The sequence below is a fragment of the Saccopteryx leptura genome, chromosome 1 (assembly GCF_036850995.1).
Source record: "Saccopteryx leptura isolate mSacLep1 chromosome 1, mSacLep1_pri_phased_curated, whole genome shotgun sequence".
Lineage (NCBI taxonomy): Eukaryota > Metazoa > Chordata > Mammalia > Chiroptera > Emballonuridae > Saccopteryx > Saccopteryx leptura.
The window spans coordinates 248,367,109-248,395,046 of NC_089503.1; the positions used below are offsets into that span (position 1 = coordinate 248,367,109).

The window sequence follows — 27,938 nt, forward strand, 5'->3', positions numbered from 1 at the left end:
AAGCAAGGGGAGCCTAAAGCTACCTACCCGATAGTCGGGTCTGAGAAGGGGGAGGAGGGAAATTGCATGTTCTGCGCCGGACCCAGCCTCCTCCTTGTAATAAAAGTCCTTTCTCCCTTGCACATCTGTTGTTCAAATTTCTTGGGCCTATCAATTTGCTGGCAGCAGGCAGGGAAGAGGGGATGTGTGTACTAGAACTCTCAACCTCATTTCACAGGTGGAAAAGCAGGCTGGGAAAGAGGTACATTCACCCAGGAAGTCAGGGGCAGAAGAAAGAGTACTGAATGTGGACCAAAGGCTTTATTTGCCGCACAAAGTACATGGTTTGTGCACCAATAATGATAATTTGCATCAGGCACTACGCACATGACATTAGGATTGAAAAGTAAAAACCAGGAAAAAAAATTTTTTGTTTTTATCATGCCTCTTTGTACAACCTAAAATTAAATTATAGCAAATTCCACCAGTGGGCACTATACTACATTGCCTTCCTCAGCCCTGACTCAGAGTTTGGCCTCATATAAAATACCTCCGTTTACGGAACTTTTATTTTCTGACCAGATACCACTGTATCTTGTTAAGTTTGGAATATGACCTTTATTGTTCTCATTCTATAAATGGAAAATTTCAGCTACCTGTATTGGGAAGTGAAGTCCCTGGCACCACCTAGCGGTTGAGGTGAGATTCACCCAGCAGAGGTGAGATTCCAAGTTTCCACCCAACGGAATAGGGAGGTACGCCCACCAACTCCGACCCCACCCTAGAGCCCGCTAAGATTAACGCGCATGTTCACGGAGACCTCAGGGAAACCGCCGCCGCCAGGGGGAGCTCGCAGCGTCCCCGCCTCTCTGGCCCGCGCAACCCGCGAGGAAAACATATCCCAGAATTCCGTGCCTTCTCGGCCCTTCCGCCACGGCAGCCATTGAGAACGAGCAGGTTAGTAGGTCCCAGCGCGTGCAGGATCCGCTGCCATCCGAACAGTTTGGGTCCCGGTGCGGCTTTAGAGCATGTTTGAGTGTAGCGAGCGACCGCGGGGGCGCCACAACGCGGGGTTCTGGGCGGCAGTGGCCGAGCTGGAAATCACCTGTACCTCCTTTCCCCACCCATGTCTGCAGCCATGGCCTTGCGCTACCCCATGGCCGTGGGCCTCAATAAGGGCCACAAGGTGACCAAGAATGTGAGCAAGCCGAGGCACAGCCGCCGCCGAGGGGTGAGTTCCGGGGGCGCACGCTTGGGTGGCTTTTGGGAGGGAGGAGGGAGGGGCCTTCCAGGCAGAAGGCAGTGGAGAGCCCTGCGGTGGGCTGAGCGGGAGAAGCGGGATGCCCGGCTGGCCAGAGCCGTGAGTAAAACGACCTAATACGCCTGCGCGGCGAACGCCACCAGGGGCTTGCACCTGGACCCCAACGCCCCGTGGGATGAAAACTGGGGCAGGTGGAACAAGTTTGGGAGCGGGTTTTGACACTTGAGCAGTGAGATATGTGGTCTCCTTTTGGTTACCTAAGAAATGTCCAGTCAGACAAGGTAGTGGCACAGTGGATAGAGCGTCGACCCGGGATGCTGAGGACCCAGGTTCGAAACCTCGAGGTCGCCGGCTTGAGCGTGGGATCATAGACGTGAACGCACGTTCACTGGTTTGAGCCCAAGGTCGCTGGCTCAGCTAGAGCCCAACCCACCCCAGCCCCAGTCAGGGCACATATGAGAATAGTCAGTGAACAACTAAGGTCGCAATTATGAGTTGCTACTTCTCATCTCTCTCCCTTCCTGTCTCTCTCAAAAAACAAAAAAAACATCCAAACCTATAATTTTCATGAGTTTATTTGGGCCATAGTGACAGTTGCCTGGAAGCAAGATCTACAATTTTCTCCAGAGTTTAATAGTTTTACAATTTATGCATTTGAAAAGGTGGTGGTGTTGGCCCTGACCAGTGGTTCATTAGATATAGCAGCAGCCCTGTGTATGGATGTCCAGGGTTCGATTCCCGGTCACAGCATACAGAAGTGACCATCTGCTTCAATTCCACTCTTAACAGCTTGTGGCCCTGGGTACTGAGAATAGCTAGGTACTCAAGCATCAGCCCAAGATAGGGTTGTTGGGTGGATCCTGGTCCAAATGCATTCAGGGGGTTGAGTTCCAGAATAGTTAAGAATGTGTGTTCTCTGGAGTGGTAACACCTTTGAGGGTATCACTTTGTCGTTTCAGTGATGTGTTAACCTAGATGCACAAGAACAGCAGACCCACAATGACTTCCCTAGTTAGGAATTTATGATTTGTTACAGCACCCCTTTTTTGTCTACACTTCATTAACCTCAACTCCACAGTTGCAGCCACTGGGGAAGGATTTTTTTTTTTATATAATTTATTGATTTTTAGAGAGAGAAAAGGGGGAGGAGCAGGAAGCATCAACTCCCATATGTGCCTTGACCAGGCAAGCCCAAGGTTTTGAACCGGCAACCTCAGTGTTCCAAGTCAACGCTTTATCCCACTGCGCCACCACAGGTCAGGCGGGAAAAGGATTTGAGGCAGAGGGAACAACCCATACAAAGGGCCAGGCATGACAAGCCATGTTGATGGCTTTGGGGGGATGGGGAGGATTTCCTGCAGCCATTGTACCAGACATGACCCAAAGTGGTCTGGCCTGGAGTGCTTAATTCTCATGGCTTTCTTGACTGCTTGCCCCCCCTCCCCCAACCCCAGCGCCTCACCAAGCACACGAAGTTTGTGCGGGACATGATCCGAGAAGTGTGTGGCTTTGCTCCCTATGAGCGGCGTGCCATGGAGCTGCTCAAGGTCTCCAAGGACAAGAGAGCCCTGAAATTCATCAAGAAAAGGGTAGGTGGGCTGTTGGTGGTGGGTGGGGTTGGGGCAGAAGCACTTGGCCACTTGCCAGCCAGGTGGGAGCACATCCTTGCCAAGAGGGAGTGAAGAGGGTAGTGGGGGCAAGGTTGGAATTGTGGCCAGGCTAATGGTCCTACTTGCTTGGCAGGTAGGGACACACATCCGTGCCAAGAGGAAGCGAGAGGAGCTGAGCAACGTCCTTGCAGCCATGAGGAAGGCGGCAGCCAAGAAGGACTGAGCCCCATCTCTGGATATAATAAATTCTGTTCAGGAACTTGGGGTCCTTGTGGTGGCACTGCATCTGGTCCATTATTTTTGTTTGAGATAGTCTCTTGCACAGTGATGTAGGCATGGGGGCAGGCACAGAATGAAGTAACAAGCAGTACTGGAAATGGTCTTTAATCATAATTAGTTTGTGTGTCAGATTCTGTGATTAAGCCATGATTGAGGTCCCAGGGCCCCAGGCCACTTGCTGAGCCTCCCGATGGCTCAAATGCCCAGAGCTGCTCCCTCACCCCAGAGCAGTTTCATTTTAGGGCAGGCCTATCAGCATTAGCACTGTCTAGGCCACCATCACCGCTCCACAGCCAGGGCCTCTGCTGACTCCTCAGGGAAGGCAATGTCAAAGATCTCACGGTAGTGCTCCACAAAGTGGACCTCCAGGCCTTCAGTGATGAAAGCAGCCAGGTCACAGAAGTCCTTCTTGTTTTCTGCTGGCAGGATGATGCATGTCACTCCGGCACGCTTGGCCTGGGATGCAGGGAGCCATAGGTCAGTCTGGAAGGCTGCAGGAGCCCACTGTGCTCCACGAGGGAAAGAGCTTGGTGGGAACCCTGTTCACAGTGGCCCTGAAGCCCAAGGAAACACCACTTGCTTCAGCTGAAGTCTGGGCCGCTTCCTAGAGTGCCACTCCCTCAGCCCCTGTGTCTGAATTAATCGTAGCACCTGTTACTACTTTACCTTTAGAAATCTGGCATCTAAAGCTGGAGAAAAAACAAGAAAATGTAGCTAACACGTTAAAATTGACCAGTCTCACTGACCATCCTGTCCAGGAGTCTGAAGGTAGTGGGGCTATGCCAAGGGGTAGACATGTTGGGGATGAAGGGTCCTGCCCAGGGCAGGCATCTTTCTCTCCCTCACATCCACAACCCTCTAACCTACACAGCATCCTGAGGCCAGCCTCTCCAGCCTTTTTTGCATCCATGGTTCTTTGTACCAGGCCAAGTGAGCAATGAGAAGCTGGAGACCCCACTCCTTCCTTCAGGGATCCCACATAGCCCCACTGAGGAGGTCAGATGGGGGCTTTCTGTGGTGAGACCTAGAGCATTCTCCAACATGTTGAAAGACTAGGAACCACTGTGGAGAAGGCATCTTGGACAGTTCAGCATGGGTTCCAGGCCACCTAGCCTTGGATCCAAATCCTGTGCCCACTCTGTAAAATGGGCCATCACCCTTGTCTGTTGCCTGATTAGATAGCAGTGTAGAGTTCTTTGCAGAGCCCCAGGGCAGGAGAAGCCCAGCACTCACCGCGATGGTCTTCTCCTTGATGCCGCCCACTGGCAGGATCTTGCCTGTGAGGGAGACCTCACCTGTCATTGCCAAGTTCTGCCGCACGGGCCTGTCCATGGCCAGTGAGAGCAAGGCTGTGACAATGGTGCAGCCAGCACTTGGACCATCCTTGGGGGTGGCACCCTGGTGGGGAGAGGCAGGTGGGTGGTGGGCAGGCCTGTTGGAAGACTGGGAAATGGGCAGGCCTGGAGCTGGGGGAGGGAGTTGCAGTGGCTCACCTCAGGAACATGCAGGTGGATATGCGAAGTCACTAGGTACTCATTGGTGGGGTCATGCTGCATCAGGAAGGCCCTGGCGAAGGTGTAGGCAATGCGGGCACTCTCCTTCATCACCTCCCCCAGCTGGCCTGTCACTTCCAGGCTCCCATCCTTGTCTGCCCTGCTATCCTCCCGTGGCCGCCTTGGGGATGTCTCGACAAACAGTGTGGAGCCTCCTGGAAGACACCGGTGTGTAGAGCTCATGAGCCCTGGGACACTTCAGATTCCCAGGATAGGCACTCTCTTCAATGCCAGGCTACTCAGAACCATTCTGTTCCTCTGTCTATAACACTTCATGTCAATGATCATGCCATCTGCAGGAACCAAAGACAGCCACTGTGCATTGGCCCTATGTCATGTACCTCCACATGGCCTTCCAGCATCAAATTCTTACACATGTCTTTAAATAGAGCCTAGTCCTGGCCAGTTGGCTCAGCAGTAGAGTGTCGGCCTGGCATGTGGAAGTCCCAGGTTTGAGTCCCAGTCAGGGCACACAGAAGCAGCCATCTGCTTCTCCATCCCTCTCCTTCAACCCCCCCCCCCCCCCCATGCAGCAAGTTGGCTCCAGGGCACTGAGGATGGCTCTGTGGCCTTGCCTCAGGTGCTAAAATAGCTCAGTTACTGAGCAACAGAGCCAAGGGCCCCATATGGGCAGAGCATTGCCTGGTGGGGGCTTTGCTGGGTTGATCACTGTCAGGGCACATGCAGGAGCCTGTCTCTCTGCCTCCCCACCTCTCAAATAAATAGAGCCCAAATAAGCAAACTTTGCCAGCCAGAGCCTACTTCCTTTATAAACCCCATAAAACAGCACTCAACCTCTGCTAGCCACTGAAGGAACCATCCCTGGGCTATAAACACCCTGTACCCCAGGCTTAGCGCAATGTCACCTGGACACAAGTTCCCCTCTCACCCCCTACCCTCCTGGGTGGTTTCATAAGGATGCTTTGAGGGATTCTCCCACATGCAAACCTATCAAAGCATCACCTAAAAGCTCACGGAGTTATGTCTGCCACCTTGTGGTCCCACCTCCAGCAGCCTCAGTTCCCTTGGGCTGTATGGCACCAGTCAGCAGCCAGAGGAGCACTCAGAGCAACAAGCTAAAGGCTTAAGTACAGACTTCTTCCAGAGAACAAACAAAAATATGTGTGGTGGCCTGGCCTGTGGTAGTCTAGTTCAGAGTGCTAACCTGAGGCACTGAGGTCGCTGGTTCGAAACCCTGGGCTTGCCCAGTAAAAGCACATGCGACAAGCAATTAACAATTAAAGTGAAGCAACTGAATTGATACACTCCTTCCTCCCTCCTCTCTCTTCTCTGTAAAATCAATAAATAAAATCTTTAAAAATACGTGTAGCACTCACCCATGGCAGTCCAGGCCAACCCCATGACCACGCCAGGTGGTGTCACATCATACATGCGCTCCACAGTGAATACCGGCTTCCCCACAAAGTCCTGGAGGTTCTCAGGTGTCACCTCCACCGACTCGGCCTCACCACTGACAATCTTGTAGGCGGACTTCCGTAAGACCTGTGGTGGGTGAGGCATGTTGGTGGGCAGCCCAGCCACAGATACCCCCCCACCTCCATCTGCTCTTTTCCCTTTCTTTTTTTTTTTTTGTCTTTATTTTTTCCTATTTTTAAAATTTTTTTTTAATTTTTTTATTTGTATTGAATACAGAGAGAGGAAGGGAGTAAGGGGGAGACAGAAGCATTGATCTGTTTCTGTATGTGCCCCAGCCAAGGACTGAACCAGTCACCTCTGCATTGCAAGACAATGCTCCAGCGAAGTGAGCCATCCAGCCAGGACCCCTTTCATTTTTAAATTGTGTAAAATGCACATGACAAAATGTACCACTGTAACCATTTCTAAGTGTGGAGCTCAATGATGTTAGTTACATTCATTCTGTCATGCAACCCACCACCCACCTCCCGAACTTTCAGCTTCCCAAACACACACTAACCCCCAGCCCTGGCACTAGCCATTCTACTCTGTATCTGCGAGTCTGACTCCTGGGGACCTCACATGAGTGGGATCAGACATCTGTCCTGACTGGCTCACTTCAGTCCCATCTTGTCCTCCAGGCTCACCTTTTCCACCTGCTTCTGCAGGTTGCGCACACCACTCTCCCGGCAGTACTGCTTGATGAGGACAGTCAGCACGTCCGAGGACAGCTTGGCCTTGCTCTCATCCAGGCCACACAGTGCACGGGCTTGAGGCACCAGGTATCGCTGGCAGGGAAGAGCGCTCCGTCAGGACCCTCCTGGGACCCCACCGCCGGGCCTCAGGGTCCAGCGCCCACCACCCAACCACAGATCCCTGGCTGGTAATGAGCACTGAGGTGTACACACAGCCTGCCTTTGTCACAGAGTTCTGGTCCCTGGGGAGTTGGGGTCATCCAACATACACAGGATATTAGGGTAGGCTGAATGGTGTCACCTGATGGGTGAGAAGCCAGTGAGGCTTGGAGCAATGGTAGAGTATTTGGGCTGGTGCCAGGACCCTAAACAGTGGGCCCACATACTATAGACCCCCAGCCAGCCACCCCTGCTCCTGCTGAATCCTCTGCCCAGATCTGATTCCTATATTTCCTCCAGATGTCACCTTAGATACAACTTCTTCCAGGACAGCCTCCCATATGCCTGTGCTCACCTTACATACAGACCAAAGGCCTTTGTGTCAGGTATGTGGCTGCTGCCCTGAACAAACAGGCAGCAGCAGTCCAGAGGCTCCATGGTCACCCATAACCCAGTACAGCTCCTGCTATATAGCCATCACTGGTCAAACAGTCCTGAGTACTAAGGAGACAGAGCTGACTAACACTAGGGTGGGCCCTGGAACTCTGAGTAGAAGTCCTCATGTTTCTCCTGTCATCCCTTTAGAGGTCTAAAGTAAGTTCCTGCCTAGACCTGAGTCGGCCCATCCTTCACCGGTCAAGTACTTGGGGATGAAGGATGGATATGGCAGGGAGTCCCACTACCCCCTCTTCACCTCAGCTACAAGCTCCTCTTCCCCTCCCACCTGCTGGACTCCGAGGGCTAAGATCCACGCACATCACAGGGCTGCAAAGGCATCAAGGAGAACCCCTTTCCAGAAAGAAAACAGTGATAGAAATACAAGACTTGGCCCTGGCCAGTTGGCTCAATGGATAGAGCGTTGGCCCAGTGTATGGACATCCTGGATTCAATTCCTGGTCAGGGCACAGGAAAGTGACCGCTGCTTCTCTCCTTCCTCTGCCCCTTCTCTCCCTCCCCACCTCCTGCAGCCAGTGCCTCAGTTGGTTCAAGTGTCAGACTCAGGCACTGAGGATAGTTCAGTTGGTCCGAGTGTATAACCTCAAGTGCTAAAAATAGCTCAGTTGATTCGAATGTTGACCCAAGACAGGATTGCCGAGTATATACCGGTTGGAGAGCATGCGGGTGTCTATCTCCCCTCACTTAAAAAAGAAAAAATACAAGACTCCCCTCTGCACCCCTTCCCTGTGCCTCACCCTACGGCTCTCATTTTGGGCTGTTTCCAAGGTGTATCCTTTCAAATAAACCAGTAAGTAGTAACGAAACTGTCTTCCTAAGTTCTGTGAGCTATTCTAGTAACCTATCAAACCTGAGGAGAGGGCGTTTGTAAGAACCCCAGGTTTATAGCCAGTTGGTCAGAGTAAGCGAGGCCAGGACTTGCAAGCGGCGTCAAAAGTTGGGGCAGTTCTGTGGGATGAGCCCTGTACCTGTAAGGTCTGCTGCAAACCCTGGGTCGTGTCACAATCTATTTGAACTAGGGGACACCCTGCCAGAGAACTGACTGGTGCAGGGTAACAACCCACTCTTCGTGTCAAAGGTATGACTATACAGTTTACAACAGGCTTCATTTGTCATTTGGATACACACACAAAGGATCATGTATTTATCCTGTCTCCTCCTGAAATGGGAGCTCCAAGAGCAGGGACATACATCACAGACTGTACTCCCAACTTAGATTAAGTGCCCAGCACTTAGCAGGCACTCAGATATCCCTTGAGCCTGGGCCACAGTGGGGCACCCCTTCCCGGGGCTTAGAAATGAGGGGCCTGGCCTACCTCTGCAATGGCAAGCTTCTCTTGAGCCACATAGCCTGACACGTTGATCATCTCCATTCGGTCCCTCAGCGGCTCCGGGATGGTCTCAGTGACATTGGCCGTGCAGATAAACAGCACCTAGGGGAAGCGGTGAGGAGGTGCTGGAGGACTGACCACCCTGTCTCTCCCTGCCAGAGCCAGACCCTTGTCAGGACACATACCTTGGATAAGTCCACTGGCACATCTAGGTAGTGATCCAGAAAGTTGGCATTCTGCTCAGGGTCCAGCAACTCGAGCAGTGCTGATGAGGGGTCCCCCTGATAACCCCGGCCAATCTTATCCACCTGGAAGGAAGTGAAAAGGCAGATGGTGTTGGCACCTTGTCCTGCTCCTTGCACCTGATCACTAGCACCAGGGACCAGGACTGGAGAAGCCCTAAGTAAAGACAGGAGGGCTGACCACACAGCATGGCTGTAGGCAGGAGGGGGGCCAGTGTCATGGGATGGCCTTGCTGCAGTTAAGCCACCCCTGGTGACTCAGGGACCATCAAAACCACAAGGACCATCGGTTTTGTTCTGAACATAGACGGCCTGGTCAAGACTGCCAGAAATTCTGGGCTAGGAGGGCCCAAGGCACAGTGTTTGACCTCAGGGAAGCAGAGCTGCAACTCAGCCCACCCCCCAACCTGGCCCACACACACCTCATCTATCAGGATCAGGGGGTTCTCTGTCTTGGTCTTCTTCAGGCATTGGATGATCTTTCCGGGCATGGCGCCCACATATGTCCGCCTGGGGAAGAGGGCACAGCTGGGCAGTGTGTCCTCTACCAGGGTCTGGCCACATGAGCACTCCGAGGCCCAGCTTCCTTGGAGATCCAGGACCTCAGGGTGCCATGCACCCTCTAGGGGAAATGCTGGCTGCTTCAGGCCATGCCGATCTGCAGAGTGTTTAGTCACACCAACCTCCCCCACAACTTAGATTCAGGGCAAAGGACAGATTCACAGCCAAGTCTCACTCAGACACCCCCCACCCATCAGCACCTTATAGCCAGTGAAACCCAACAAAACAGAGAGGCTGGAAACAGCCAGGCCCCAGCAGCAGGATCATTTCTGATGCTTGGGTCTTCACTAAGGGACAGCAGGCAGGGCCCATTAGGCCTTGGGGTCACTGGACAGGGCCTGTCCAAGCTGGTACTTTCTTTCAGAAGGGTTCTCTGACAACCCACTTGCTTTGTCCCAGCTCAGCTACATATACCTGGCATTTGCAGGAAGCATACCAGACACAAATCCTGTGCTTCTAAGCTAAGGCCCAGCAGGGCAGAGGTAGAGGGAAAAAAATCACTAAGTTAAAAAAATGATGTATATACTATGAAAAAGAAAAAAGTAGGGATGAGGAAATCTGGAATGGCACTTAGAGAAGGGCAATATTTTAAGGTGAGAATAAGAAAGAGGTTTTAGGGAGAGGCACTGAGCAAAGGAAGTGAGGAGGCAAGCTGTCTCGATATTAGGAGAAAGAATTTCTTGACCAGAGGTAGCAGCCCACGCAAATGTCCTGGGGCAGAACCAGGCCTATTGTTGGAAGAACAGCAAGGAGGCCTTTGTGGCTGGTCGGTCATGAAGGGACATGTGGGCCAAGGGGGCAACTTTGTGCTTTTACCCTGAGGGAGGCAGGGGCCTGTAGGGCTATGGGGTGAGGAGGGTGTGGTCGTTTTCAATATGGTACCAGCCATCCATCCCCTCCTCGTCTGAAATCCCAGCCCAGCATCACAGAGCACCACCCTACCCCATCCTCTGGGCCCTCTCCCCAGTTGCTCCCCCAATGGTACAGACCACCTGCACATGTTCAGCAATTCAGCCAAGGCCTCTTCTTACCTGGACAGTGGTCTGTGTCCACAGCTCCTGGGCAGCCCTGGAGTACAAGGGCTACCAGGGTCATCTCTGCCTTCCCTCATGTCCCTCTGCTAACCTTCATCCTCCTGTTTACCCAGCTCAGAGGAAAGCAATGAACCAGGTCAGCTCCCTGTACCCCTCTACCCTCAGGCAGGCCTCCTAGAGATACCTGCACCAACCCAGTCTACAGGCCTCCTCACAACCCTATACCCAACGCTGTGTGGGCCCTGTCCCTTCCTGACCCTCACAGCAGGCTCTGGGTAGGAAAGTCAAGAGACTGTCCATCTCCCTGGGGTCTCGAGACAGTGAGGAGCAGCAGGTGCTGCAACTAACTGGGATGCTATCGCCCTTCCTAGCAGGTAATCAAAAGTATCCATTTTTGTTTTGTTTTTTAGTGAGAGAAGAGAGACAAACAAGAAGAAAAGATGAGAGGTCAACTCATTAGTTGAGGCACTTGAGTTGTTCATTGATTGCTTCTCACACATGCCTTTCCCACGGGGTTTCAGCTGAGCCAGCGACCCCTTGCTCAAATCAGTGATCTTTGGGTGGGCTCAAGCCAGTGACCATGGGGTCGTCTACGCTCAAATCATCCAACTCTGTGTTCAAGCTGGTGAGCCTATGCTCAAGCCAGATGACCCCACCCTCAAGCCAGCAACCTCAGGGTTTTGAACCTGGGTCCTCAGCATCCCAGGTTGATGCTCTATCCACTGCTCCACCACCCGGTCAGTATCCATGTTTTTTGGGTGTTTTTTTTTTTTTGTATTTTTCTGAGGTTGGAAACAGGGAGGCAATCAGACTCCCGCATGCGCCCGACCGGGATCCACCAGGCATGCCCACCAGGGGGTGATGCTCTGTTGCAACCAGAGCCATTCTAGCGCCTGAGGCAGAGGCCACAGAGCCATCCCTAGCGCCCGGGCCAACCTTGCTCCAATGGAGCTTTGGCTGTGGGAGGGGAAGAGAGAGACAGAGAGGAAGGAGAGGGGGAGGGGTGGAGAAGCAGATGGGCGCTTCTCCTGTGTACCCTGGCCGGGAATTGAACCCAGGACTCCCGCACACCAGGCCAACGCTCTACCACTGAGCCAACCAGCCAGGGCTCCATGTTTTTAGAGACAACAAAAATGTAACTTTTTTTTTTTTTACAGAGACAGAGTGAGAGTCAGAGAGAGGGATAGATAGAGACAGACATACAAGAACGGAGAGAGATGAGAAGCATCAATCATTAGTTTTTCGTTGCGGCATCTTAGTTGTTAATTGATTGCTTTCTTGTATGTGCCTTGATCGCGGGCCTTCAGCAGACCAAATAACCCCTTGCTCAAGCCAACGACCTTGGGTCCAAGCTGGTGAGCTTTGCTCAAACCAGACGAGCCCACGATCAAGCTGGCGACCTCAGGGTCTCGAACTGGGGTCCTCCGCATCCCAGTCCAACGCTCTATCTACTGTGCCACCGCCTGGTCAGGCCAAAAATGTAACTTTTAACATGGACTCAAATCTTCCTTGAACATTAGTTTGCCAGGGCCTTGGAGGCAGGTAGAGGGGCACACAGCCAGGTAACAAGAAGGCTGGGAAATCCTGTGTGTGTGTGTGTGTGGGGGGGGGTCTGTGGAGATCACACATCTATCAATCACGAGCAGAAATACCAAGGACAGCATATGACAGCACCATCTTCTCCCCATCCCACTTCCCACCCCACCTTTGGACACTGTGGCAAACAGAACAGATACTTGTGTATCTGCTACCCTTGTGCCTAACAAAGGTTTACACTTTTCAAGAACTAGCCTCTGCAGAGGCCAGTGTGGCAGGAAGCCCCAGAACACAATTCTGACTGCCCCATGGAAGACTGCCAGGCACAGGGCTAGGTGGCTTTAAGACCCCGGACACAGAAGATACCTGCCCCTGCTCTGGGTCTGAGACAGGTGCTGTGCTCAGGTCTCACAAGTGTACACTGTCTCATTCTCACTGGCAAGACTATCTTGCCCCTCCCTCTAGTCCACAGTCACTAATCAGATGACCTAGGCAAATATCATCCCTGGAACTCTGGCAGTATTAAAGGAATTGATCATGGGACACAAGCTGGAACTGCTAACTGGTCTTCCCTATGAAGTTGAGATCTTGATCCAATGTTGACTGCTAGGATTCAGCCAGGCCTGGTGTTAGATCCATGCCTAAACTTTTCAGTTACTTATTCCAGTGTAAGTGAAATTCACTACTTGCCAACAAAATCACTCTAACAAAGGTAGAGGCAGACCCAGGAGGCTAGTGTGAGCTAGGCAAGGAGAGTCCAGACCTACCTGTGCCCCTTGATCTCAGCCACATCGGTCATGCCCCCGACACTGAAGCGAAAGTACTCGCGGTTCAGGGCGCGGGCAATGGAACGGGCGATGCTGGTCTTGCCCACACCAGGAGGGCCATAGAAGCAGAGGATTTTGCCCTGGGTTGAACCTCGGAGCTGACTGACAGCAATGAACTCCTATAGGTAGAGGTGAGCTCCCATAAGACATTCAGTCACTCTTGCCACCTTTGTGCAGAACAAAGGCTGTGCACAACATGAGTATGGCCACATTCTCTCATCTTCTAGGTCAGGGGTCCCCAAACTTTTTACACAGGGGGCCAGTTCACTGTCCCTCAGACCGTTGGAGGGCCGCCACATACAGCGCTCCTCTCACTGACCACCAATGAAAGAAGTGCCCCTTCCAGAAGTGCAGCGGGGGGCTGGATAAATGGCCTCAGGGGGCCACATGTGGCCCGCAGGCTATAGTTTGGGGACACCTGTCTAGGTTTTGGGGGGCTGGGAAAAGGGACAAGTCTTGTCCTGGACGGGCCAAAATAACTGCAGGTATTACTTGCTATAAGGAAGAACAGTCCATGGCACCAACAAGACAAGCAGGTGCTAGGAGAACATGGGTGACAATCAGCTATGTGTGACCACGGTACAGGCCCATGCAGCTCCCCCACTTAACAGGGCCCTTCTTCCCACACCTGGATCACAATGGCCTCTCTCTCTCTCTTTTCTCTTCAGGTCTGCCATGCCCCACTGTCCTCCACCAGGCCCGTTTTCTCCCCCTTGTAAATCTTCAAACCCCTGGAGCAGGGCAGGCCAGCACTGTTCAAGCAGCCACTGACTTTTCTTGAGCCAATCCAACACCTCTGGCCAGGGCCTTCTGCCTACCTTTCTGAGTCACTCCATACCCCCACACCCCCACATTCACCAGAGGGCTCCTCTGGGTCTCCCCCACAGCATGGGAAGTGGGGGCAGCAGAGATCCTGGGCCCCAGGCTCAGAGGTGTCTACCACCCATGTGCAAATGCAGATGACTAAAGACTATGCCTCTTAGTACCCACCCTGGGCGCAATGACCAAGTGCCCAGGATGTAAGAGCGTGGTGCTCAGGGGAGGGTTAGGGTAGTCCATGCCCAGGACCCCAGGGCCTGTAGGAGGGGGGTACAGGCAGCCTCACCAGGATGCGCCTCTTGACGTCCTCCATCCCATAGTGGTCCTCCTCCAGCACTGCCTGGGCCCGGGCCAGATCAAGGTTCTCGTCACTGTACTTGCCCCATGGGATAGACGTCAGCCAGTCCAGATAATTTCGAGTGACGCTGCCACAGGACAGACCAGAGGGGTGAATGGGGCCCAAAGAGCCACCTGACCCCGGATGCTACAAATTCACGTGGCTGGTAACCACTGAGCCCACAGCATGAACTATACCATGTGCACCTTGGCTGATAGGCGGTCACCACTTTGGAAAGCTGTCTCAGTGTGGGCCACACCTGCGAAGTAGCCTAGTTCCTGGCACAAGTGCCAAGCCCATTTCCCAGACTAGACACAGTGAGCATGGGGCCTGCTCAGGGCCCAACACTATAAAGAGGGCAGGGTTAGAACAGGGTAGACAACCCGACCCAGGGCAAGTGGGGAGGCTGAAGCCTGGATGGTGGCAGGTCAGTACTACCAAGAAAGTAACCCCCGGGCTGGGAGCTGCATACCAGGGACAGCAGCCACCTGGAGACAGAGGTCCCTCCCAAGGATCTTTATAAGAGAGACTGACGTTAGTACGTGTTATTTTAAGACTTTGGTTTACAAACGCTGGCAACAGCCATATGAAAAGTTCATTCACTGCCTAAGAAATGCTGCGGTGTCTCTGGAAATGAGGCACCAGCGTCTCCCAGGGTCCCTGTGGAAGAGCCCAGCCTTCTCCACACATCCTGAGCCACGGAGGGACCTGGTGCAGCAGGAACTCAGGGTCCAGTGCCTGGGTCCTCCCTTCAAAAGGGCTATTCTGGGACCTGGCCAGCCTACAAACTGCCAAAGAGCAATGCCAGTCCCTGACATCTGACACCACAGGCCCTGAGCCCCTTGACCCAAACTCTTGGCAGCCATCTTAACTCACAGTCCATGTGTGAGGGACAAGGACCTCTGAGCAAGGCTGAGTCCATAGCAAGACACACTCATTTCTAGGCTAACTCTCAAAGCCACAAGAGGGAATCCAGGGGAGGAAGGTGGCCTCGTGGTGATGGCTCAGAGACTGCTGGTCCTGGCTGGAAGCACTGGCTTATAGCCATATGTCCCTGGGTCATATCTCTGTCCCCATCTACTAGCTGAGAGGCCCTCGTCACTCTAATTTAATTATCCTATGCCCTGATTTCTCCGTGGGAGTGGCGAAGGCAGGGTTTCACACAGTTTGAGATGACAGGACTAACACGCATCACATGCTGTTTAATACAACCACTGGCGCCCTTTGGCTTTCAGGGTCAGTCACAGGCTTTCCTGAGGGCCAGATGTAACAGGAGACCAGCACCCCGCCCTAGGTGCTCACTTGAACTCTGAGGAGTGGTTGTCCAGCAAGCCCAGCTTGCTCAGCTCCTCATCCACCACATCCATAACATGCTTGGGGACCACAAGCTCCTTCAGCCGTTCACGGAACTTCTCCTCAATGGCGTCCTTGTCCTCCTTTTCCAGGCCCAGCTCCTTCTTGATAATCTTCAGCTGCTCCTGCAGGAGGTACTTGCGGTGCGTCTGCTTGATTTTCTCCTCCACCTGAAAGGCCGAGAAGCTGCCATCAGACCAGCACACAAGGCGTCCACAGGCCAACAAGGCCCAGTAGAGCTGCTGCTTCCTCAGGACTCGGAAAAAGAAACCCAGTGCACATGGCCTCTAATTCTGAAAGGAATTAACCAAAGGTTCCCCGAGTGTGGGCCTTATAATAATGGTAATAAAAAAATTCACGTTTCCATCCTAAACAATTAGGGGAGCTCAGCCCGATGCCGGCACACCCCCACGCTGACAGGCAGGCAGCAGGACACAGCCCCACACCTGCACCAGCGCCAGTGCCCACCTGATGTCCCACTGCATTCCCTTTGCAAACTGTCATGTATTAATAACCAAGTGTTAAAGGCTCTCCAATTAAAGATGTCATGTGAAATCTTTTTCTAATGTAAAACCTAACTGAAAAACTGATTCACACCTGGAAAATGACATGACTTTTAAGTAACTGACCAACCAGGTGGTCTGTGGATTTGCCCAAAATGGGAAAGTGGGCTTCAAACAGTAGAGTTTTGGGAAAGAGCTTTGCAATCTTTCCCAGGCTGGGTGCCAATTTCAAGTACTTTCCTCAGGACTCAAGGCAGAGAACTCCTCTCCCTTGGAGGACAGAGGACACCTCTCTCTGGGTTCAGCTGCTGGGATCAGTTGTAAGTTTTAACCTAATGAAGTTTCCCAGCCGGGCAGCCCTCGCAGCACAGGTGCCTTCTCAGCTGTGGGCTGCCCCCACCCCACTTACCTCCCGCCCCAGGCGCTGCTGCAGCTTGCTCAGCTCAAACTCCTTTTTGAGGAGAGATAGGGCCTTATATAGCCGCTTAGGAATCTGCCAGAAAAGGGAAGACATAAGAGAACAATCAGAAGTCGGTGTCCATTTGTGTGGGAATGGGGGGCAGGGGGAGGGGCACTCTGTAAGCTGTTGCTGGAGGGAGCCTAAACTGGGACAGATGGCCCACCACGGCTTACCAAAAAAGCATGCACCCCTGTTCCAACAAGCCCAGTTCTAGAACTACCATCTACAGATAAACTCTGGCAGGTCTATAAGCTGTGTGGACCAGGATGACTATACAGGTGTTCTTCATAATAGCAAAAGACTGGCAACAACCCAAGTATGCCACCCACTGAATGAAGGACACCGCCTGATAGAATACTAAACAGCCATTAAGAAGAATGAGGGGCCCTGGCCGGTTGGCTCAGCGGTAGAGCGTTGGCCTGGCGTGCAGGAGTCCCGGGTTCGATTCCCGGCCAGGGCACACAGGAGAAGCGCCCATCTGCTTCTCCACCCCTCCCCCTCTCCTTCCTCTCTGTCTCTCTCTTCCCCTCCCGCAGCCGAGGCTCCACTGGAGCAAAGATGGCCCAGGCGCTGGGGATGGCTCTGTGGCCTCTGCCCCAGGCGCTAGAGTGGCTCTGGATGCAACAGAGCGACACCCCAGAGGGGCAGAGCATCACCCCCTGGTGGGCATGCTGGGTGGATCCCGGTCAGGCGCATGTGGGAGTCTGTCTGACTGCCTCCCCGTTTCCAGCTTTGGAAAAATGAAAAAAAAAAAAAAAAAAAAAAAGGACAAGAAGAATGAGGGAACTGAATGTGGACTGAAGGACATGTGTTGATGTGAAATCATATCAAAAACAAAGCTAAGGACACCAGCCAGGTTGGGAAGCAGCCAAAACAGGACCAGGATAGGGCACATGTAAACCGGCAGCACTTACGTTCGTCTCCTCCAGAACGTCCTGCAGCTCGTGGGACTCAGCTCCAGTCAGTGCAGCACCCATGTCGCTCAGGTAGATGGGATTGTCCACAACCCTCTGGCCCGCCTGCATCATCTGCAGCACAGACTCCCTGGAAAGGATGAAGAAACGTTGTCATAGGGCATAAAGACCATGGCAACAGCTGGGACTCACTCCTGCCTGACCTTAGTCTCCTTGTTCCTAGCAGCGCCAAGAGCAAGCACTGCATGGGGCCTCCTGTCCTAGAGTCATGAGACTAACGCCCCCGAGCCCAGATGCAAGCCCCCTCTAGCAGCCACGTAGTAACCCTCCATGAGATTACCCCCTTCAACCCAGCTGATGACAACAAAGGCTTCAGACAAATCCAGGCCCCCGTTAGCAGGAAGGAAGCAAAGAACCTGGGCCAGGTAAACCAGCCACACCTGTACAGAACTGGGTCCCAGGCCCTTAATTCCTGTCCCCACAAGGTTTTCTACCAGGATACTCTTAAGAAAAATTTCTGCTAACTCAGGTGCCAGAGACCAGCTTGACCTCAGGAAGGGCTGGCCACATACTCAGGGTGGGGAGGATACTGGACACCAACCTGTAGAGTGGGTTCAAGGCGATGATGTCCCGGATGGTCTTCACAATCTCAGCAGTCAGGGCCTGGCAAGCAAGAAGGCTGCCATCGGTCACTGGGGCCAGGGTGGGAGTCAGTGGCCTTTCTCAACTGGCCCTGGCCAAGGACAGCCTTAGAGGCCCAGGAGCAGAGCCTGAATTCACCAGTCACAGGGACACAGGACCAAGTAAGCAAAAATTAAAACCAACCCTGTTTCCTTATACCACTCTGACCACTGAACGAGGTCTTTTGGAAGAAAAAGGGTGGAGTGGCTTCTTTATTCCTTTATTTTAAGCATTATCCTCACAACTGACACTCCTCCACCTCAGCCGTAGCACACCCAGGCTGTGACTTCTTTGTCTGGTACCTGCCTGTGAGCTGCCAGGACTCTCAGCGTGTTCCCTCCTGGAACCTTACCCCAGTCCCTGCAGAGGCAGGGGCCCTCTGCCGTGGGCGCCATGGGCACTTTCATTTCTGCTGTCCTCCCCTGCCACAGGCTGACCTTGCTCCTGGCAGGACCACAGGCAGTTTATGACGTACAAACCCACACCTCATTGGTTTCCAGAAGGAACCCTGCTTCTCCTCCTCCATACCCCAGGCTTGGGCGGATAGCTGGAGACACCTCTCCAGATATCAACAGGCTGGGACTGGACCTGGGTTCAAACCCTGCCTTATTTGAGAGCTAAGAGCCTCAGAGGATTTTCTTTACTTTTCTCACCCCAGTTTATCCCAAGGACTTTTGGGAAGAAAAGTATGCTTTTCACTCTAAAACAATTTGAGTGCTGCAACAGATTAGGCTTTTTAAAAAATTTTATTTATTCATTTTAGAGAGAGAGAGAAAGAAGGGAGGAGGAGCAGGAAGCATCAACTCCCATATGTGCCTTGACCAGGCAAGGCCAGGGTTTTGAACCAGCGACTTCAGTGTTCCAGGTCGATACTTTATCTACTGCATCACCAGAGGTCAGGCCGCAATAGATCAGACTTTCAACGCATGACATTCACTCAGGAGTGTTGACTTACCTTCACTTCTTCTGTGACCTGGAAGTCCTCATGGACAACGTTCTCAACTTCCACCATGAGCACCTCGCTGGGGGCACCTGAGCTGGGCTCCACCACCTCCAGTTGCCGCCTCACACTCAGGTCGTCCTCCACCTCCTTCTTGCTCCGCTTGGGCTTCCGGCGGGGCTTCTGTTTGTTCTCGGCCTCAGCCTCCTCTGGCTCCACCTCCAGCTGTCTGCTGATATGAATCCTGAAACCAGGAGTGAGGCAAACGTAAAGCCTCTGAGGTTGGCAGGGGCCTGCCCTGGTAAGGCCCCCGAGTGATGACAACTAAGGGTCCTGCTGGGACCAGGCCTCTGGGGCAGGGCAACGATGAGCTCTGGAGCTAGAGACTGAGCCACTTCCTCAGAACGAGATGGTTCTGGAGACCATCATGAGCTGCCAACTTAGGAGAGCCTGTCTCTCCTGAGTAGACTCTGTCTACTCCTCCCTCTCCCTGGACCTCAACACAGAGCTGCTCCTTCATATTATTCAGGTCTCAATTCAAAGGCACCTCCTCAGAGACCAGATTCTGACCACACACCCCCATCACCCTGTCCATCTTCATTTCTCCCCAAAGCACCCACCACCATCTGAATTCAGTCTGTGACCTGTTTTCATGCCCCTGATATCTGCCCCACTCAGGAGTGCTCCCCAAGGCAGCATCTCACCTGTCTCTCCACTCACACCTGAGGACCTGGTGGACACCAGGCAACCAAGTGTTAAAGGATGTGTTCCACCTGCCAGCTCTCCTGTCACACAGGTAACTAACAATGGTGCCTTCCTCAGATGGAGGACCTGACAGCCACGTCAGATGCAGATTCCATGCCCAGCTATCGTCAGCAAGGTGCAAAGAGAAAAGATCAGGCCTTAGTAAGTCCTAGGTAGACCTGGTCACAGGAGTTAGCAGGACTTATTCTAGAAGGCACCTCAGAGCTGGCAGGGAAGTTAATAGCCACCACTGTTTTTATTAGTTCTGATTACTTCTTATTCTGTTCCCTCTGGCTCATGAGTCCTTCCAGGACATAGAGGAGCAGCCTCTTCCCTAAAGCAGACTCTAGTGGGAACAGATGAAGGGGAATGGGTGCTCAGTGCAGGGGACTGCTACCAGGATGTTACAGAATCAGGGCCTAACGCAGGCCCTTTCCTCTGAGTATGTTTTAGAGTTGCTGCAAAACTGACTCAAAGAGCCTGACCAGGCGGTGGCACAGTGGATAGAGCGTCGGACTGGGATGCATAGGACCCAGGTTCGAGACCCCCAGGTCGCCAGCTTGAGTGCGGGCTCATCTGCTTTGAGCAAAAGCCCACCAGCTTGAACCCAAGGTTGCTGGCTCCAGCAAGGGGTTACTCAGTCTGCTGAAGGCCAGCGGTCAAGGCACATATGAGAAAGCAATCAATGAACAACTAAGGTGTTGCAACACACAATGAAAAACTAATGATTGATGCTTCTCATCTCTCTCCGTTCCTGTTTGTCCCTGTCTATCCCTCTCTCTCTGTTTCTGTAAAAAATGAAAGAAAGAAAGAAAGAAAGAAAGAAAGAAAGAGAAAGAAAAAGAAAGAAAGAAAGAAAGAAAGAAAGAGAAAGAAAGAAAGAAAGAAAAATAAATGTCACCACAGGCTGTAGGGTACATGTTTTAAAAGAAAAAACTGACTCAAAGAAAGGCTCTGAGGAAAATGGCTGGAAGACTCTAGATTCAATAAACACTGTTGAGCATCTTTAATGAGGAACTTTTCAGAACATCCACTACATCTTCACTACTCATTAACAGCTTGTACTCTGACAAGTTTCTCCTACATATTTGGTCACAGGACTCTTGCGAAGCATCTCAGAGGACCAATGTTCCTTGGAACACATTTGAAAAGCTGGTTAGTTTCTCTATTGAGAGCTTCAACCCTAAGCTGACCTTGCAGATTTTTCTTTATTAATTATAACAGTACAAGGGCTTAAATTGGGCTTGTAAGCGTATGCAGCTCTTCAGCAGATTTTTATCAGAGAGAAAAAATTCATGGACAAGGAAATGTGTCTGAGTAAAAAATTGCTAAGAATGACAATACAACACGATCTGTAGGCAGACACAGAAACGAGCACTTGGAAGAAAGGCAAGCCTGACTCTGAAAAGCTGACACCTAGACACGAGACATGAGGCAACTTATCAGTTTGTTTTTGTGATGCTTTTCTGAGTTACATGCGCTGAAGAAATGACTTCTCACTGAGCACCTACACTGCCACTTTAACAAGGGGCCTCTGAGGTTTTCCAGAGGTGACATGTCTCAGCCCCCATCTCCAGCTCTGGCCTGGTCACTGCACTGACCAAGCCACAGGGCTGACCAAGGGTAGGTCAGTGCTGGGACCTGGAGGCACTCAGAACCAAACACTGCCCCCCCCCCAACCCCATGTGTTTAGGACCCAAACCTTCTATGTCCCATGACGATCATGCGCAGTTTGTCCCCAAGGTCCTGCATCTCATGGATCTGGACAAACGTCCCTGTGTGGTAGACCTCATCCAAGCTCTCGACCACATCGGACTCGTTACTGAGGAAGAGACACAAAGAAACACTGGCACAGGCGCTCCAATTCTCATGGGGTGTCTCAGGCTAGGAGACAGGAAGGAGAGATGAAAAACTCCCCAACCAGCCTGTAGTAAAAACTAAAAGTGACCTCCTCGCTACCAAAGAGGCTCTGGAGCCCAGTAAAGTACCTGTCAGCTAAGGAACAGAAGTGGTAACTGTGGACAGAGGAGTAGCTCCTGGCTGAGTGAGGCAGCCCAGATGAAATTTTTATTCCCAATATCATGACTGAGCCTGTTCAGGACACCCCTTCTAACTCAGAAGTGGAACTAATTTCTACTTGGAGTCAAAGTAGAGGTACCCAAAGCTATAATATCTGCCATTTACCTCTGTTCTGACATGCCCTTTCAGGTGTGTATGTTTTAACACCAAGGGTCCTCGAGGTTAATATCCCCCCACATCTTGACGATGCACGAAGCTCAGGGCTGCAAGCCAAGCCTTCAGTCAGTCTACCAGTGGTCGGCAAACTCATTAGTCAACAGAGCCAAATTATCAACAGTACAACGATTGAAATTTCTTTTGAGAGTGAGCCAAATTTTTTAAAACTTACACTACATAGGTAGGTACATTCCTTATTGAGGTAGCGCCCGCACGTGGTCTTTTGTGGGAGAGCCACACTCAAGGGGCCAAAGAGCCGCATGTGGCTTGCAAGCTGCAGTTTACCGACCAGGGGTCTAGACTATAAAGCAGGGGTCCCCAAACTTTTTACACAGGGGGCCAGTTCATTGTCCCTCAGACCGTTGGAGGGCCGGACTATAAAAAAAAACTATGGGCCCTGGATGGTTGGCTCAGCGGTAGAGCGTCGGCCTGGCGTGCGGAGAACCCGGGTTCGATTCCCGGCCAGGGCACATGGGAGAAGCGCCCATTTGCTTCTCCACCCCCCCCCCTTCCTCTCTGTCTCTCTCTTCCCCTCCCGCAGCCGAGGCTCCATTGGAGCAAAGATGGCCCGGGCACTGGGGATGGCTCCTTGGCCTCTGCCCCAGGCGCTGGAGTGGCTCTGGTCGCACCAGAGCGACACCCCGGAGGGGCAGAGCATCGCCCCCTGGTGGGCAGAGCATCGCCCCTGGTGGGCGTGCCGGGCTCATGCGGGAGTCTGTCTGACTCTCCCCGTTTCTAGCTTCAGAAAAATACAAAAAAAAAAAAAAAAAAAAAAAAAAAAACCCACCCAAAAAACCTATAAACAAATCCCTGTGCACACTGCACATATCTTATTTTAAAGTAAAAAAACAAAACGGGAACAAATACAATATTTAAAATAAAGAACAAGTAAATTTAAATCAACAAACTGACCAGTATTTCAATGGGAACTATGCTCCTCTCACTGACCACCAATAAAAGAGGTGCCCCTTCCGGAAGTGCGGCGGAGGCCGGATAAATGGCCTCAGGGGGCTGCATGCGGCGGGCCGTAGTTTGGGGACCCCTGCTATAAAGGAATGCCTGGCTGTTGGCCTGGTCCCCTGTAGGTTTTGCTTGTTTTTTTTTCAGGTCAAAAGTCAGAGGTCCAGGTGACTTTGGGGAGGATTGGTACTGAGCTACACTCCAGGGCAATTTCAGCAAAGGAGTGAAGGAAAAATTACACTTACGTGTCATCTCTCTTTAGAAAGACGCCGGCATATGGCTGGGCAAGACGGACTTTCCTTCTTAGCAGCTCAACCAACTTCTTATTTTTAACCTAGCATGACAATGACCCCAAAGTGAAATGCAGAGTAGGTTTTCTAGCTCAGTGGTTTTAAACCACTGGTCCACAGACTGGTGCTGATCCACTAGCAATTCTGTGCCAGTCCACAAAAGAGTTAACCACCCTGATGTTGTATGAAGATTACAGAATCAAACACCAGGGTGGTTAACTCTTTCGCAGACTGGCACAAAATTTCTAGTGGACCAGTGGTTAAAAATGACCATTTTAGCTGATGTTTTGACATTAGCTCTAACGTTTTCTGTATTATTCTGTGGGGACAGGCTAATCTGATCTAGGACACTAATTAAGCTTTCCAGAAGTCCCTAAAGCAAAAACAAAAGACAAGTATATGAAAAATAGAGTCTAGGGGTCTCAAACTCAACTCAGCATGTGGGCCGCAGAGCAAGATCACAGCCGTTCGGCAGGCCGCACTAGGTCTACAAAAGGCAACTGTTACGCAACACTTTTCTCACTGCAGTTGAAAACAAAAAAAAAATCAGTACAAAATTTTTCGGTGGGCCGCAAGTTTGAGACCCCTGGTCTAGAGGGTTAACCACCTGCATTCCTCAGTAGTCTCCTGCCACTTTCTAAAGAAAACTAAAGTATACAAATGACCAGAACCAAGAAATTGATTTAAGGTTCAATTTCAAGAACTGTTTCAAAGGCAAAATATCTGGACTTAAAAATCTAAACTACTCTAATTTCAACAATGTAAGAACAACAACACTAAATGTGTGAAATTCAATTATGGCCAACCCCACAGGGTGGTAACTTCCTCTATTTTTAAACTGGTTTTGAGAGAGAAACCTTGATTTATTGTTCCACTCAATCACACCATCATTGATTGATTTTTGCATGAACCCCGACCAGGCATCAAACCTGCAACCTTGACATGTCAGGATGATGCTCTGAGCTACCCAGCCAGAAACTCCTCTAATTTTCATGGAAAGTATTTCCCAATCACATGCCTGCCCTACTTACTGATTCTCGAAACCCCCATGATCACACCATATTCTCAATGTCATTTCAATGGCAAGTAGAGGGCTAATGATGTCTCCTACAAAATAGCTAATGGGGAGTGGTGCACAGATGTCTTTAGTGTTTAAATTTCTTTCAAACGTGTTAATTTCCAGACCCTGACTATACTTAACAGCTCTCAAACATTAGCATGCATAAGAATTACCTGGAGGACCTGTTGAAACAGATGGCAGGCCCCAGCCCTGCAGTTTCCCATGCAGGTGGTTTAAAAGGGACCTGAGAATGTGCATTCCAAACAAGCTCCCAGGTGATGCTGCTGGTTCAAACCCATGTTTTGAGAACCAGTGTTTTAACTCACCACCTAACAGTGGCTCTTAACTTATGGTCCAGGAATTCCTGACATTATAGATCCATTTCCCCAAGGGAAAGGCCCATGACAGCCGTCAAGAGAGTACAGGACCGCCCTGGCCAGTTGGCTCAGTGGTAGAGCGTCGGCCTGGCGTGCAGAAGTCCCGGGTTCGTTTCCTGGCCAGGGCACACAGGAGAAGCGCCCATCTGCTTCTCCACCCCTCCCCCTCTCCTTTCTCTCTGTCTCTCTCTTCCCCTCCCGCAGCCGAGGCTCCATTGGAGCAAAGATGGCCCGGGGATGGCTGGGGATGGCTCCTTGGCCTCTGCCCCAGGTGCTAGAGTGGCTCTGGTCGCAACAGAGCGATGCCCCGGAGGGGCAGAGCATCACCCCCTGGTGGGCAGAGCGTTGCCCCTGGTGGGCGTGCCGGGTGGATCCCGGTCGGGCGCATGCGGGAGTCTGTCTGACTGTCTCTCCCCGTTTCCAGCTTCAGAAAAAAAAGAAAAAAAAAGAGAGAGTACAGGACCCAACAAAAATTAAGAGCCACTAGTCTACACTCAGAGACCACTGATGAAAAGAGAACCTATTGGGGCAAGTTAGCCTCATGCAGTCAATGACAAAATCAAGAGTAACAGAGCTTGCCTAACCAGTGGTGGTGCAGTGGATAGAGCATCAACCTGGGAGGCTGAGGACCCAGGTTCAAAACCCCGAGGTCGCCGGCTTGAGTGCAGGCTCACCAGCTTGAGCATGAGATCATCGACATGATCCCATGGTCGCTGGCTTGAGCCCAAGGTCACAGGCTTGATAAAGGGGTAACTGGCTTGCCTTGAGCGCCCCAGTCAAGGCACATATGAGAAGCAATCAATGAACAACTAAAGTGATGCAACTATGAGTTGATGCTTCTCATCTCTCTCCCTGTCTTGCTCCAAAAAAATAAAAAGTAAACAGCTTGGTTAACAATTTCAGACATTTATTGGGTATACAGAATTTTTCCTTATTACTCCTATGCTAACAGCTGACTGCTGCATCTTAGCACCTCCCCTTCCTTTGGCAGGATAACTTTGTTATTTATAATGGAACAGCAACAGAAATATGAGTACCACATGCCAGTCTCATGCTATCCATAGCAACTCACTTAGCTCTCCTGGCTAGCCCAGGTGAGCAGACAGAATTTCTACTAAGAATCATTATCTTTACTTGGGCACTGGGACAAGACACCGCCACTTTGCTGAGCTAAGGGGACTACACCTGGTGAATAGTCCTGGCCCTAGAGGCCTGGTAGGCTGGGGTCAATGATAGGAAAGAGGTCTCCTAGGCAGGCTTCTATGTCAGAAGAGCCCACATAAGAAACAACAGGTGCAGCTGCTTACTATTGAGCACCAGGGACCCTTCTAAATCCTTTACATGTGACCTCATTTATCTCCCACAACAGCTCTAAGACAGGAAGTACTTACCAGTACATCCATTTCATAGATGAGAAAATGGAAGTCCAGAACAGAGCTTGCCCAAGGTTACAGAGCTAGGGATGGTGAAGCCAGCCACAGGGTCTTACCTTGGGGCCTCCAAATAACCCCTACTTAACATCAAGAAAGGTTCTTGGAAGGGTAGCTGGGACAAACATAATCAGAAGTGCAGAACAGGAGGTGGAGTGGGCCCCTTCTGACCCCTCCCCAGTGGCTGGCTGTTGCCCCTCGGTATTGTGCCTATTCCAAAGCATCCCTGTGATTTAGTTAGCAGAAACTGGAGTGAGGGGGTAAGGCTGCAGGATGAATGCAGAGGTTGACGCATTGTATGACCTTGCTTAGACATTTAAAAGATAACCTTTCTCCTCTATGGACTCACTTCCACATCATTAAAAGGCGGGGGTGAGTGGGGGGAGGGAGGTATCTGGGTCCTTCCTACAATAAAAACTCAAGTTCCCTGTATTTATAATGCTTTTTATTACATCACCCTAGTTCCCCACCTACCCCTCCCTTAAAGGTTCTTAGTCTGAAATGGTCTTGTTTCCTGCCTCCTTCCACTAGAACATACCATATTTCCCCATGTAAAAGACGCATCCTTTTTCAAAAAATTTGGGGTCTAAAAACTGGGTGTGTCTTATACAGTAGTTGTAGATTTTTTTAATTGCATTTCCTGCTTTTTTGCGTGGATAATAGTTGTATGAATTTTATGAAGAATAAAACTTGAGTTCAATAACTTTATAGAATACATTTTTTCCAAATTTCAGGCCTCAAAATTAAGGTGCGTCCTATACATGGGGAAATACGGTAAGTTCCTTAGGCACAGAAACTATCTGAATGGAAAAAACTATAGCTGCACCCCTCTGAGAACATTCCTCTCTCACCTTCCTCCTTAGTCTCAGGTGCCACTCATCCCTTTCCCTATTATTTCCGATAGTACTTACTGCCTTCCAGCATACTTGACTTATTAATCTTGGTTACTGCTTCTCGCATACTGCTAAAAGTGAGTTCCAAAGGCAGGAATTTTTGTCTGTCTTATTCAGTACTGTACTCCGTAGAAAATGGTAAAGGACAATTTAAGGAAGGAAAGAATCCTCAAACCATAAGGGCTGTAACCAGAAGTGAGACCACCTGGAGAGAATTAGTTAACAACGCCTTCAGAAAAGTAACGACCTCAACACTGTTCTTCTGGTCCTTCTATGATTAGGACTCTTAAGTGGACAGTCCTATGCTCAGTGGGTTCAACTCCCTTTAAGAGAGCCTAAAACAAGACGGATTTGGCTCCAATACACCAAGCCAGTAATGAGCAGTCAAGAATTCCAACTCCTGCCTTTGAGAAACTTCATGTCTGAAAATTTTTCGAGGAATGAGGGTGCTAAACGATTTCTCGGTACAACCTGCTACTTGCAGAGGTAGGGAAACGAAGGCCAAGGTGGGCGATCTCATTACCTCGATAATCTTGATAAAGCGCGGGAACACCGGGTTGCGAGTGACGGCGATTAATGGCAGGTGCGGGAACACGTCCGGGATGGTCATAGGAGTCAACGCCGTTATGATGGGGCCTTCCCCACCGCCCGCGCTGCCCCCAGCGCCCGCGGCGCCATCCTCCGCGCCCCCCTCAGGGGCATCCTCACCGCCCGAGAATGAACCGCCCCCGCGGCTGTTCGCCTCCCAAAACCCCCGCCATTGGCCCGCAGCCGCGGGGCCACGGCCCCACAACGCCCAAGGAAAAGAAGTGTCGCAAGCCCGTCTGCCTTTGGCCAACCACGCTCCGGTTGCAGGTGGTACCCGACCCCCGGCGACAGCCAACATCGACCGCCGCAGCGCCCAACACCTCGCAACGCGCCACAACCGCACGTAGCCTGTGACCGCCGCCATAGCACGGCCATCCTGCTGGCGCACAGGGCTTGCGTCATTTCCGCTCACCAG

General features: G+C 51.5%; 2 protein-coding genes across 2 annotated transcripts; one reads left to right on the forward strand and one right to left on the reverse strand.

Moving 5' to 3' along the window:
- Window positions 1-847: 847 nt before the first annotated feature.
- RPL36 (ribosomal protein L36) lies at window positions 848-3,114 on the forward strand. Its single transcript, XM_066344827.1, has 4 exons — window positions 848-936; window positions 1,116-1,210; window positions 2,695-2,829; window positions 2,984-3,114. Exons 2-4 carry the CDS (start codon window positions 1,118-1,120, stop codon window positions 3,071-3,073), a joined length of 318 nt encoding a protein of 105 aa, XP_066200924.1. The 5' UTR covers window positions 848-936; window positions 1,116-1,117; the 3' UTR covers window positions 3,074-3,114.
- Window positions 3,115-3,218: 104 nt separating this feature from the next.
- Window positions 3,219-27,911, reverse strand: LONP1 (lon peptidase 1, mitochondrial). Its single transcript, XM_066344826.1, has 18 exons — window positions 27,459-27,911; window positions 23,131-23,219; window positions 21,393-21,512; window positions 18,962-19,190; window positions 17,927-17,988; window positions 17,326-17,455; window positions 16,361-16,444; window positions 15,398-15,618; window positions 14,045-14,183; window positions 12,880-13,058; window positions 9,404-9,491; window positions 8,925-9,047; window positions 8,725-8,841; window positions 6,746-6,886; window positions 6,020-6,185; window positions 4,623-4,837; window positions 4,363-4,527; window positions 3,219-3,585 (listed from the first exon to the last, which is right to left on the reverse strand). Exons 1-18 carry the CDS (start codon window positions 27,885-27,887, stop codon window positions 3,409-3,411), a joined length of 2,874 nt encoding a protein of 957 aa, XP_066200923.1. The 5' UTR covers window positions 27,888-27,911; the 3' UTR covers window positions 3,219-3,408.
- Between the last annotated feature and the right edge of the window lie 27 nt (window positions 27,912-27,938).

Excerpts from the sequence above, each read along its gene's own strand:
- LONP1 (XM_066344826.1), bottom strand. The coding sequence starts at position 27,887 with ATGGCGGCGGTCACAGGCTACGTGCGGTTGTGGCGCGTTGCGAGGTGT. Across the intron at positions 16,445-17,325 it reads ACGTTCTGGAGGAGACGAAC|ATTCCTAAGCGGCTATATAA; the intron begins GTAAGTGCTGCC and ends CTTTTCTGGCAG. Across the intron at positions 9,048-9,403 it reads CCCTGATCCTGATAGATGAG|GTGGATAAGATTGGCCGGGG; the intron begins GTGTGTGTGGGC and ends ACTTCCTTCCAG.
- RPL36 (XM_066344827.1), top strand. The coding sequence starts at position 1,118 with ATGGCCTTGCGCTACCCCATGGCCGTGGGCCTCAATAAGGGCCACAAG. Across the intron at positions 1,211-2,694 it reads GGCACAGCCGCCGCCGAGGG|CGCCTCACCAAGCACACGAA; the intron begins GTGAGTTCCGGG and ends CCCCAACCCCAG. Across the intron at positions 2,830-2,983 it reads TGAAATTCATCAAGAAAAGG|GTAGGGACACACATCCGTGC; the intron begins GTAGGTGGGCTG and ends CTTGCTTGGCAG.